This window comes from Vitis riparia, chromosome 11, assembly GCF_004353265.1.
Source record: "Vitis riparia cultivar Riparia Gloire de Montpellier isolate 1030 chromosome 11, EGFV_Vit.rip_1.0, whole genome shotgun sequence".
Classification (NCBI taxonomy): Eukaryota; Viridiplantae; Streptophyta; class Magnoliopsida; order Vitales; family Vitaceae; genus Vitis; species Vitis riparia.
The window spans coordinates 5,943,755-5,956,743 of NC_048441.1; the positions used below are offsets into that span (position 1 = coordinate 5,943,755).

General features: G+C 36.1%; 2 protein-coding genes across 6 annotated transcripts; both read right to left on the reverse strand.

Annotated features, from left to right (window-relative positions):
- Window positions 1-353: 353 nt before the first annotated feature.
- Window positions 354-6,118, reverse strand: LOC117924634 (pre-mRNA-splicing factor ATP-dependent RNA helicase DEAH1-like). Of its 3 annotated transcripts, XR_004652836.1 has the most exons (5): window positions 5,861-6,118; window positions 1,530-1,635; window positions 1,254-1,420; window positions 1,065-1,130; window positions 354-961 (listed from the first exon to the last, which is right to left on the reverse strand). XR_004652836.1 is itself a non-coding variant. In XM_034843318.1 (2 exons), exons 1-2 carry the CDS (start codon window positions 3,016-3,018, stop codon window positions 1,262-1,264), a joined length of 447 nt encoding a protein of 148 aa, XP_034699209.1. In that variant the 5' UTR covers window positions 3,019-5,854; the 3' UTR covers window positions 1,185-1,261. The 3 variants fall into 3 exon arrangements, 1 of the variants encoding a protein (XP_034699209.1); XR_004652835.1 differs by lacking the exon at window positions 1,530-1,635 and having other exon boundaries at window positions 467-961; XM_034843318.1 differs by lacking the exons at window positions 354-961; window positions 1,065-1,130; window positions 1,530-1,635; window positions 5,861-6,118 and adding an exon at window positions 2,731-5,854 and having other exon boundaries at window positions 1,185-1,420.
- A 72-nt stretch (window positions 6,119-6,190) lies between these two features.
- LOC117924950 lies at window positions 6,191-12,976 on the reverse strand. Of its 3 annotated transcripts, none has more exons than XR_004652897.1 (5): window positions 12,828-12,976; window positions 10,020-10,086; window positions 9,511-9,719; window positions 7,191-7,279; window positions 6,191-6,332 (listed from the first exon to the last, which is right to left on the reverse strand). XR_004652897.1 is itself a non-coding variant. In XM_034843701.1 (5 exons), the coding sequence occupies exons 2-5, from the start codon at window positions 10,049-10,051 to the stop codon at window positions 6,305-6,307; spliced, it is 363 nt and encodes a 120-aa protein (XP_034699592.1). In that variant the 5' UTR covers window positions 10,052-10,086; window positions 12,828-12,976; the 3' UTR covers window positions 6,191-6,304. The 3 variants fall into 3 exon arrangements, 1 of the variants encoding a protein (XP_034699592.1); XM_034843701.1 differs by having other exon boundaries at window positions 9,506-9,719; XR_004652898.1 differs by lacking the exon at window positions 9,511-9,719.
- Between the last annotated feature and the right edge of the window lie 13 nt (window positions 12,977-12,989).

Here is a 12,989-nt window from a genome sequence, read left to right on the forward strand (position 1 = left end):
AAGATTAATAAGTGGTAAAATAGAAACGATAAAAGAAAAGAAATAAATAAAAAGACAAACAAAAGGCATGCATTTAGAAATATGAAAGAGTTTGTAAAGTAAAAATGATTAAAAATAATAACAAAATAAACATTTGGCAAGCTATATGTGTTTATAAAATAAATCTAAGCTTCTGATTTGGGGATTTGAGTTAAGAATTTTGGGCTTATGGGCCAAAATGCTTAAAAATTGGGGCAGCAAATGATTTTATTTATTTATTTATTTATTTAAATGAAACCTTTTTACATAATTCTCCCTTTTTAAAAAAACTTTTTTTACTTCAGGGTTCAATTCATGAACTGGCGATGGCATAGTGAAGATAAAAGGCTCTCTTTATATTGCGTGTTTTGTTAAGTATCTCAGCAGTAATCTAGGAGCATCTCAACACTTGTTGAGAATGAACTCCTTTGGCATTGAGGTCATCATGGGTCAGGGATTGAAAGATTTATTACATTATTACATCTTATAAGAAGGCTGCTAAATAATCACAATCAAGACAAAATATTAAACATATCCCAAATGCTACTTACCATGATTAGCCACCTATCTTCCCATATGTACCTATATACTTGGCATGCCTTCAAGAGTCTTTGTAGTAGCAATGTCCGGCAATGGATGCTGGACCATTAATCCCCTAATTGTTTCAAGGACCTTATGATCAGAAATTAGTACAAGTTTGGAGCATGCATTTTACAATTTTAATCACGTTTCAACACTTACTAGCCAAATTTTAGTGAAATTAAAAATCTAACATAGAAGAGAACATGGAAGCCGAGTTCAAAAACATTTGACAAGCCTTCCATAGATTAGGAAAAATCCTATCACAAAAACTTGTGATCAATAAAACGACTCATTTTTTCCTCCAGGGTTGATAGTAAGCTCCATCAAAATTCAGAGATGGATTCCCCAACCTGCCATACAACTATATGAAAGAAGATGCATAAATACAACTGTGCTTTCAAGATCACATGAATATCCTACATGGAAGTATCTATCTGCCATGTTGAATATATATGGATACATACCACTTAGTTTGCAAATATGACCTTGATTGCAACATGAAGATGGATCTTCTGGGGGGGTGTGTGCACCTGTAAACATGGTGTCTCTTTTATTATATACTTGAAAAAGTGCTAAGATGCCAGTGTACAAAATAGCATGCACAACTCATCATAACAGATTTACTTGACTTGTAATTAGAAAAGATGACATACATGACTGATTATAATGAACATATCATGAATAAAGAGAAAAATGCTTGGATGAATTTTTCTGACTGCTTAACAAAAACTCTATTTGATTCTTCTGCACCCTCCTCAGATGCCCATTTGAGAATAGCATCTTCTTGCAAGATGTCTTTGTCATACAGAAGATGCAAAATCTGTAAAGCAAAATAATGATGGTGAATCAGTAAAATAAAAACAAGCAACATTCAATCACATTGCTTTGAGAAAGGAGATCACATATGACAAGAAAAGTTAATCACTAACGTTGATGACTTTAAAGCACAAAAAAGAAGGGTGCATTATTCAGTGTTGCTCTATTGCTCATTAGAACAATGTCATTGACTCCTTGACAAATTTTATACACCAAGCACTGAAAAACAATTTGATTTAAAAAGAAAATAAAAAGTACATGAGTCATCAAGGAACACTCCAGTAATAAATAAATAATCTTGCTTTAATTCTTTCAGGAGAGAACATGAAAAAAAGCATGGTAACATCATACAATTTAAACAAGTGTTATCCAAGTAAAGAATTGATACAACATGCTTAATAAAAGTAGCAATTTTATCTCATAGAGACACTGATATGGAACAAAAAACACACTTTGGCCTAAGCATGATGGTCCAATGGGAGCAAATTCACTTCCAAGCAGAAGAGGTCATTTTCAAGTAGCATTCATGGATTCTATATTACTTAATGCTCAGTTGATCGATCTACATTATCCTGATCGTAATTTGATTCATTGATCCATTGAAATTATTCTATAAGGAATTACAGTGCAATGGCATGCCATGTGAGTTTCTAAGGGTCTACAATAGGAAACAGGTGTCCCATATTGACATGAGAATGTAGTCGAATAATAAGGACAATATAAGGGATTATGAGACACCCTTAAGCAGCAGATAAGAGCAAATCATGTGTCGCAAAGAGGTAAATCCAACCAAGTAACCAATTGCATATTGTAGGACAAAAAGAGCTAACCCAACAATAATGAATGCATTTAGTAGATAAATTGTGATACAGTAGACAATATTGATGGTTTTAAAGATTGAACGAGCAATTCTCCACTTGACAGACAATATAGGTTTTCAGAATGAAGAAATGCATGTCGGTTATACCACCATATATCTTCTGGACATATTTGGTTTTTGGTACCTATTTGGTTCAGCAATGTAGTACATATTATGTTATGTGGGTTTGGGCATGGGCATTGGCCAAGGGTTTGTGTTTAGGTGCCTGATCCTTAACATACCAAATTTTTGGATATGCAGACTCTTTTAAAAACTGATCTTGAATGGTACTTAGATATAGCATACTAAAGAAAAAACACTCAGAAGCAAAAAATATCACTCTTCAAAGGGAAAAAACTTTCTTTCCTTGTTCATTGCCTATTAAAAAGGGGAAAAAAAAGTCAAAATATTCAATATTCAAAGCAAAATAAGAGTATTCAACAAGGATCCCACACCAGATCTGGTTCACCAAGGAATTCCCTCAATAACATTTCATCAGTCATATATTTTAGAACCGTCTCTTCTGTAGTACAATCTTCAAAACGGATAGAATAGTCAACCTCATGCCCAGGTTTAACACCCATTTCCTGAGAAACTCGAGCTGCAACACTCATAGCAGCAACTCGCCGTGGCTGGGTACGCCCAACTTTTCCACGCTTAGTATACCCAGCTTCACAGTCATTGCAAGAGGGCACAGTGGTAGAGCTGGACGTGCCATTATCAATCTGCATCATGCTTACCATTCCAGGAATAAGGCCAAGTAGGAATAAGGGGCACCAAGACCGGCAGCAGCAAGGACTGCATTTGGAAGAAATACCTGTGCAGCCAAGGACGATGGTAAGACTGCAAGAGAAGGCATTTGTTTACCAGGTTATTCTTGTTCTAGCAAACTCGGCATAGAACTCAGCTTTTTCAGGCTGCCAATGAGGAATGTTATGGCATGCTGATTGTGAGATTGTGGAGCTTGTTGGGAACCGTTCAAAGGATTCGGGCATTGGCACTTTCTCTTCCTGCGAGGTATTCAACTGCAGCAAGACTGAAGAGAACATTAAAGTAACCTTTGTCTATGAACTTCACAGCTTTGAGAGACTCAATGATCTAACCGGACAGCAAGGATGTGTGATCCTCCTGTTTGGGTAGTGAGTATTTTATCTTGATCACTATTTTCTTGAGGTCAGTGGGCTTGCATTCAAAGTGGTTGGACCTTGGATCATCGTTCCACCACATGAATCGAATGAACCAGCTGGCAATGGACCTAATGGAGGCCTCCCAACGAGTTTACTTTAAGAGCTTCTTGAGGGCCCAAAGGATATTGCAGAACCTGGACTTAGGACGCCATCTGGAGGGATTATGTCTAAAGACTTGATGATAAAAGTGTAAGTGAAGGCATATTCTTGGAGCTTCTCAAATCTCCCTGACTTTGAGGAATGCCCAACAGCCAGTACTACCACCAACAGCATTGAAAACAAGGAAGCCTTGGAGACCAGTACAATAGTCAGCCAGTTTTCGGATCTGCTCCAAGCATAGAATGAGAAACTTTGATGGACAATCGGAGTTTTCATAGGACTGTTATTGTTGAATCTCTACAGCTAAGCAAAATCTTGAGGAGAAACACATATAGGTTTGGGATTTTTCTCCTTGTAAAAATGCTTAAGTTCAGAAAGGTTCTTCAGTTCTGAAATTACAAGTTTATCAGCAGCTTGGATTTTATGAGGTTCATAAGGAGTATGAGCAACTTGGAGCTGAATATAAGCTGACTTTAAGGAGGAGATGTTCATAAAAATCTTGGATACCAGGGCTTCTAGTGCTTCCGGAGTCTGATTAGTGGCCTCTTCCATGGGTTGGGGGTGAACCTTCTGGCTGTTGCTCTCACGGAGTTGAGTTTCTTTCACTCCAGTGGGTAGCATAGCTACTTCCAATGAAAGGGGAGTAGTTCAATGGGTTTCCAGTACAGCATAACCTACAATAATTGAATACCACCGACTTGTCGCATCCATCTTATTGCAACAGCAGATCATTTGCCTGACACCAGGGGTGAAGGTAAGCAAAGCATGCTCACGGGTCTGACCATCCTTGGAAATACCAGTTTCAAAACCACCAGTGGTAGAATCAATGATAAGCACAATCAGCCTGCGAGGTACCAGTGATCAGGTTCTTCAAGAAGTCACGATGTCCAGGAGCATCAATGACAGTGCAGTAACATTTAGTGGTCTCAAACTTCCACGAAGCATGCCAATCCCAAATGTCTATCAATCTGTTATTTTCCGAATACAGGGTGGTCAGATTTGACAAATTTCCCAACTCCTTTGATGCCTCACCAGTTACATCATTCCCTTCTGACATGAGTGCTCAGAATCCCAATTTTGAGGAGATTCTGATGGTCCAGAAACACGTGGCATCTTCAGTCTCTGACCACTTGAGGGGGTGAAGAAACTGCGAGGAACAGCTTGCTGAGGGAATGGCAACCGAGATGCTGTACTTGACACCACCAATTTATTTGTATCAGAAAGGTTGGGGACCACTGGCAGCCAAGGGGGCAGAATGACCTATCAAACTTGAAGGTCTTGAAGGTTTCAAAGTCAAACTGGAAGTGGGCCTAGGAAGCTCATGAAGCTCATTTATTTTGGGTTCTCTCATAGATCCTGTACCAGCGTTTCATTGATCCAAGGACCATCTTGGGCTGTAGGAAAATTGAAACTTAGGAAATTGTGTCTGCTAAAAAGTTGCCCAGTGGGTGGGATCTCTGCATAAAGTCATCCACTGGTATAGGAAGCTGAAACTGAGTTTCAACCCCATGACCAGCTGCCCTCATCTCCGAACAATTGAGACTGATCATGGATTTGGGCATGAGTTTGAAAGCCAGAGAGCATTGTCTATACATATTACCCTGCATATTGCTAATCTCTGTTCAGTGTAGCGTAGTGCCAACATAGCCAGCAGTTGCCTGGTAGAGTGCAAGTCCAGGATAAACAATGGCTTCTTGGGAACCAAAATCTTCATTCACAAGAACCCAACGGCCATGAAAGTCTCTTACATGTAAAGCCTGCTCTATGATGGAAAATAGCAGAACGATGGGGAGAACGGGCCTCAATGCATCTTACTCACAAGTCATTATAGCCAAGGGTTGAAGTAGAGCATGCCCTGATAGCTAGGGGGTTGATTTGGACCAGAAATGCCAACCCAGATTTCTCCAGGTGAACCAAACACAAACGGAGAAAATAAGATGAACCAAGTACTATGTTAAGCCACGTTTCATGTTAAAATCAATGGGCTCAAACATAGGTGAGTGAATCCAAATTGATTTTAAAAGAGAAACAGAGAATACCATAAAGCTCACCAATGCGACACAACGGATTAGAGGCAAAATCAGAATATGCACACAGAGAATCGGAGAAATGAGGGATGAAACAAATAACAATCTAAGAGATCAGCTGAAAGGAATGTAGGACCTTCTGATATTCATACCCAAAATCCACTACAAGCATGTGGATCTCTGATAGCCATGCTCAAGCATATAACGAATTATAGACGTAGCAAATGAAAGAAACCCATAAAAGAGCAGGAGTGTTACAATGAAGAACTTACCTCCAGGGAAGTGCAGACCGCAGTATCCTCTCTCCTCTCACCCATGTCTCTACTACCCTTCTTCTCTCTGCTCTTTCTCTGGTTCTTCACAGGCTTCTCTCTCTCATACTCTGATTTTTCTCTGTTTTCTCTCTGTGCTCTCAGTCTTTTTCCTCTTCTCCTTGCTTCTTTCTTCAAGCCAACCCTACTGGTTCCATCTCCAACTACCTCATCTAAACTTTCCTTCCTAAGCTCAGGAAAAATACTCCAAAGAACTCCCCCTCGTAGGTAGCAGAACCCGCTCCCCCTCTGCCTCTAGCTTCCCCCCCACCCCTGCAGAAGACGCTCCCCTCTAACAGAAAATAACCCCTCTGAATATTCTCCAACAAGTGTCTCCACCCCATTGCATTTCCAACCCACTACCTGATTCACTGACCACCCAACCAGGAAGCAGCATCTGGCTCTTTAAGAGCCCTCCACTTGGCAATACGAGCTGCAGAAAATGCATGAAACCGAGTCCCAAAATGGGGGTCTACAATAAGTCTAACATTTTACATGACTAATTCTAAATCTCTAAATTTTTTCAAGATAAAAAGTATTCTCTCAACTTTTGCAAGATAAAATCTATAATCTTTTAAAAATGTAAAATTGCAAGGAGGATTATTTTTAAAACATCACTATTAAAAGTTTTTGTATATGTCAATGCATTATAGTAAATATATACGTATGTATTTATAATATTATGTTTTCTTATCGCTAGTAAACATATCGAAGGCTTCTCTATTAGTTTTTCACCAATCAATGCATTATAATTGCATAGCCTCTATGGTAGAAAGCTTCCAAGGAAATAATATTATTACTCCCTAAGATATTTTTGTTGATGTGCTCTCTAGGATGCTCTGTTAGATTCCTAGTTGGCTATGTTGTTTTTCATTTTTTATATCATTTTTCTTTTAATTAGTTTTAGGAATAGCTCATCCTTCCTTGTATTTTGCTATTTCTTATAAAAAAAAAACTAAAAAAAATCGTGTGCATACAAAATAGTATATGACATTTATTCTTTACCAACACTAAATTTGCATGGGTACTCAACAAGAATCATTTTCTTATATAGATAACTAGAATATTAAATTTATATCAGAAATTTTTCATTATCTTTTTCCTTTTTCTGCCTAATGCTTTGACTCTTTTCATGTGAATGTGGTATTAAGCAACATATAGAAACATTTTAACCCCAACCTTATACCAAACAAAAAAGAAGTATTGAATAGATGTCTACCATGCAATATTAAAATGCAAATTCATAAAAGATTACAATAATTTAAAGATTGAAAGTTAGCTATAACAATACCATCCAGGCCAATTTTTAGTCCACATTTTGGGTTTGTTTGGAGAATTTGGTGTGAATTGGTCACAATAGAATGAGTTACAAGTGTTGATCTGCAAAGAAAAAAAAATTCAACATTGTGATCTGAGTTGAAAGTCAAAATTTTCAGCAATCCTTACCAATCAAAAGAGAACAATAAGGAAAAAGAGAAAGGAAAGAGTTCTTTTTTAAAGGGAACATTAGAAAATATATTAATAGCACCTAAGAAAGGATGCACCCAATACACACAATGTATACAATATGCGTAAAAGGTAAGCTAAAACAGAAGAAAAAAAAACAAAAAAACAAAAATAAAAAACAAAAAAAAATGTTCTTTCCTTGCATGAAAAGTGAAAATTGTATCTTACACAGAATAAAGAGCTAAAAACAACTCTTTTGCAATTTGTTATTGTTTTGTTTTCCTATTGATTCTTTACTCCAATAAGAAGCAAACTGTAATTTAATTGCTGCTACTTATCACATGTTGCACACATACTGTGAAAGAGCTAGTGGGAGAGAACGAGGGAGAGAGAGAAGACTTAATATAACAACGGCATAGTGGATTGAGAGAAGATATAAAAAGGAATGATACTGGAAGACAACTGGAGTGATTCTAGAAGTTTTTTCTTTCTTCTCCCAATTTGTTATTTTTTCCTTTTGGTTTTTGAAATTACAAACGCATTCTTTAATCTTTCACTATCAATAACCATTTCCCTTCAAATAGTTGCTACCATAACTTAGTAGCCCTACAATTGCTGTTGAGGATGTAGGAAAACCCTAAGATGATTGTCCACCATCAAATAGGTGGGCTAGGGATTCGATCTTCTAGGATTTAAGAAGAGGAGCAAGAAATTTATTTATTTATTTTTAGGTGGAGCAAGAAATAAAATGTACGTCAATCAGGGAAAGTAAAAATAAAATAAAATAAAATAAAGAAAAAAAAAAAAGGAAACCTTTAGAGTCTCATTAAGGCCTTGTAGGAGTCTCACATAGAAGAAAAATAATGGAGTTAAGCATAATAATGATAATAATAATAATAAATCATTCATCTCATTTTATATCAATTAACGTTATTTATAAACTTAAGAAATCCCTAAAAATTGAATAAACTGTAAACATAACCTATGTAGTAATATATCAACATTTTAATTCATTTCCTAAAACTATTAAATATTTTCCAAAAGATTAAAACAAAATAAATTTAAAAAAAAAAAAACACTAAAACTAAAACTTTATAAACTTCTTGTGACAAGAGTTGCTTTATAAACTTACTTTACTTTATAAAATTTTGTATAAATTCCTTGTACGGCAGAGGAGTTCAATCATATTTTGATCTAGTTTTCATAATTTTGGGGAGGACTACTCATCTTTCTCATGTTTCTATTTAACCATAATAAATACATCTTTTGTTTCAAATCAAAAAATAAAAAAATAAAGCAGACATCTAAATTCAAAAGAATCAAATACAAACTATAACAAAAAATATTAATTTAGAAACTTCTTTTAAGGAGAATTTTAAAACTATTAAATAATTATAATAAGAAAGAATCTAATCTCCAGAATTACCTAAAATATTAATTTCGATTTAACTTAAACTTCTAGCTAAAGCTAAAAATAAGAAGCAATTCTTAATGGCTCTTAGTTTCGAGTTCTAAAATAATGTGGTAGACTACTAGTCTAGTAGCGTATAATTGAGCTAGACACCCTAACTTGACTACCAGTCAAGTTGTTGTATAACTAAATCCAACCCCTTAGTAAAGTTGGTTGAAAATACTCTATGTCAACTCCAATCAAGTAATTGTATAATTGTGATGTAGAACAATCGTAAGATGGTTGTATACAATCAAATAGGTGGACTAAGGTTTCAATCTTTTAGGATTTAAGGAGGAAAATGAATAATAAAAATTATGGTAATGGGGAAAAGTAAAATAAAAGATAAGGAAAAGTAAGATAAAGGATAAAAGATGGAAACGTTAGTGTCTTAGAAGAAAAATAATGGAGTCTCACCATTAAAATTTGTAGGGTATGCAAAAATTATAAATCATTGGTTATTCATTAATTTAGTTTTACATTGATTACCCTTATTTTTTATTTTTTTTGTTCTTCTTAGCAACTAAATTGAGTATTTAATTCATCTTCCAAATAGATCTATTCACTTATAAGAAAATGAATTATAATAATATATATAACAATGACAGTAGTAGTAGAGTAATAATAATAAAAATAATATAACTGGTATGAGAAAATGCATCTGTGCACTAATGAACTATTGTTAGATTACTAAGGTCAATTGAAATTACCAAACCTTTGCCTAGTGGAATTTTAGCAAGATCAAGTCTTAGAGTGAGCTGATATCCCTCTCTTGCAGGTTCAACAATCTCCAAAACATCAGAACAAATTCCCTTTATCATCTCTATGGTGTAATGTGAAAGACCATGTGAGTGCAGGATTGCTTGGGACAGTAGTGGGGTTGCTATTGACAAGTAGGTGTCATGTGGAATCAGATGCAGAAGACTGTTAAACACATAAATGTCAGAAATTCAGAAACCATTTGTCAATATTTCAATATGGTTCCAAGATGATAAAATATTTTTACCCTAGGATGCACCTTATTCCCAAAACTGAGTAATTCCTAAGTCTAGATTATCTCATGGTTTTGAATTTGTAACTTTTTCATGAAAAATGATAGATGATACATGATGGAGCAGTTGATTAATCCGTTTAGTGAATGGTCAATCAAGATCGGGGGAAAAAATGGAAAACTTATTTAAAGTGTAGATTTAAAGTATGTGAGAAACTTGCCAAAGGTTTTACCTGGACATGGTATTCCACCGACCCAAATTCATACAAGTGGTGAACAATCTCCATAGGCTTCTCAGTGCTGCCATGAAAGAAGTAATCTTGATCATTAGTGTAATTTAATTTTGTTCTGCACTAAATCAAACTTCTACTATGCTCCATTTGGCTGCTGAGAAGGTCAGAAATAAATGCTACAATAGCACTTTCATTCCCACGAAGATCCAAAAATTCTTTTCTTTTCCTTCATCTTCTCAAGAAACCAAACAGAGGATTAGTTTTTTAATAATGAAATTGTATGTGGCAAAACAGCTAATTCATACTGAAACATTTGCAGCAGGAACAATGGCAAATATCCATGAGATTGATCCTACTAATGTTAAGTTATTAAACTAGGAGGTTAATGAGAGCTTGTCAAATTAACTGATGATATATACTTTAAAGCATATTAAACTTTTGTAAGTCGGTTAATAATTACTGAGTGATGTTTGATTTAAACGTTCAATGCACCAAATAGCCCTAACAAAGCATTACAATGACTCATTTTTCATTGAAAATTGCAGGGCACTAAAAGTAATTTTTTGTTTTGCACCCTATCCACACTATGAAATGGCAGATTCTCATTTCTGGATGACTGAAATTGAAGATAAAATGTGCTAGAAGGTTGCCATGGTATTGTTTTCCTCTTCCCACCGAAGTTGTGATCTTTGACTTCAAATTTGAAGACAAGAATTGACAGATCCCCCTTACCCACTTGGTGGAAAATGTTGTAACTACCAACCAAAGTGAAGAGAAAGCTTCATCCCACAGGGCAATCATTGGACTATTCACTGGGTATCTACCTGGAAATCACATTTTCTCGTCTGCCAAACAGCACGAGTGCTCAAGAGGTCCCCACCAAGTGGAAGCTAGGAGACCAACTCACTGAGTGTGACGACCATTGCTCCTATGATCATTGTTGCCTCTTGTCATGCACACTGTCTAAACGGGTAGGCAACAATCCTTGTAGCACAACCTTGGCAGCAGACTTTTATACAGAATGGGCTGCTCCTTCGGTGTCTAGGTGGCAAATAGGTAGACATCCTAAGTACTGATAGTGGAACAATCACATGCAAACCCCTTTAATTTTTCCAAATAGACTTTCTAGAAAAGGAATCATAGAAATCACAACAAATTTTGAGATGAGATTTCTTGCAACCTAGATGCCCACATGTGGAACAATGAAGAACTTTCTTCCATCGTGACCTCTTATCCAAACAAGGTATAGAATGGTCCATAGGTTTAATAGCACAATTAAACAATATAGTTGGCCCATGACATTTTCCATATGACCTATCCAGAATCTCACCTTCATCTTTCTTAAATCACTTAATATCACATACTACAGCTCGTGCTAGTTTACCATTGATAGATTCTCTCTCTAATTTTCATTTTCTCCAAATTTCAAGTCAGGCAAGCCACTAAATGTGAACTCTAATACTAAATTATGGTGAATTTAACCAAATTAAGGGAGTGAAACAAGTTAGAGCTTCCTCATACGTGATGAAGTCTATGAACAGGAAAAAACTCATTTTCGGATGAAGAGTCTAGGGATAAACGCGAGGGTCAAAAGGTAGTGCAGTTGAAGATGGCCATGCATGGCCAATTATTTTTGCGTGTATTTTACATGCAACATTAAATTCAATGTCTAGTGATCCTCCTTGCATTTACAATTCTTGTCAATGGTCTTCGGGCATCCAATCACCAAAGCCTCCTAGAGCTTTCTAGCAAGAAGGCAAGCAATTGTGCTTGACTCAACTCCAACAATGACAACAAACCCCATCCAAACCTATATTCTGTAATTGGCTTTTGACCTTATTTCCAAATTACTCCGTTGACCATCAAAAACCTTCTTTCAAGACCCACCAGTCCAATTGGATTGTTCTCTTCCATATTTGGGTTCTCTTAAAGGAATTTCAAAGCCTCCAATGTATTTAGGTGATCCAAAGGCCAAACAATGGCACCTATATCTTAACCATCAAGAACTACAGGTCGATCATGTGATAGACAGGACCAATAAAAATCTTTGAATTCATCAACTAAGTTCTCGACAACATTGGGGATTGGACTTTGGGGCAAAACCCATTAACAATATCCCTAAAACGGATCAAAAATTTTAGCTTCTGAAAGTTATTCCCTTTTTCAGACACCCCTTTGTAACACAAGAATGCTATGCTGATAGTATCTAGGAACAGTCATGAATGAGGCCATAATACTAAAGAGTTCGAATGATTTCCATGCATCTCCATTCATTGCAGCCCCGGATATGATTGCATTCCATCTTGAACGTGTTTCCTCTTTCATAAACATCAAACAGATTCTTCACTTGACTTATGAATCTATAACCACACACTAAAGCACAACCCTCTTCTCTCAATCACAATAGAGTACAAACTAGACAATCAAAGTAAACCCCAAAGGCGTGACCAAAAATGACACAAATGGAGATACCAAATATGGAGATGGATGATCTCAAAACAGAGTATGACCAAGAGAATAGATAAACAAAAGACTCATTAAATGGAAACCCATTTCATGCTGAAATCAATGGGCTCCGAGACCAGTGGCACATAAAAGATTCAACGCAAATATTGAAACAAGATCAATAATAAATTCTCATTCGCAAGAGCAAACAACATTTTAGACTCAAACCAAAAAAAAAAAAAAGAATAACAAAACAGTATCATAGGTTCACCATCAATCAATACAATACTCAGAATTGTGCAGGAAAGCAAAGCACAGTCATATGAAAATAAGAAAGGTACAAGTTTTCAATGGTGACCATACCTAGAAGAACCTCCCTTCAAGCAATAATCTCCCTAGCTTCTAGTACTCTTCCTTCTCTAAGCCCGGCCTCATCCCCCTCAGCTTCTCTATTCTTCTCTTTTGTTTCCTACTCTCTCTCTCTCCAATTCTCTCACTTTGCTCCTCTCTCCATTTTTTCCCCCC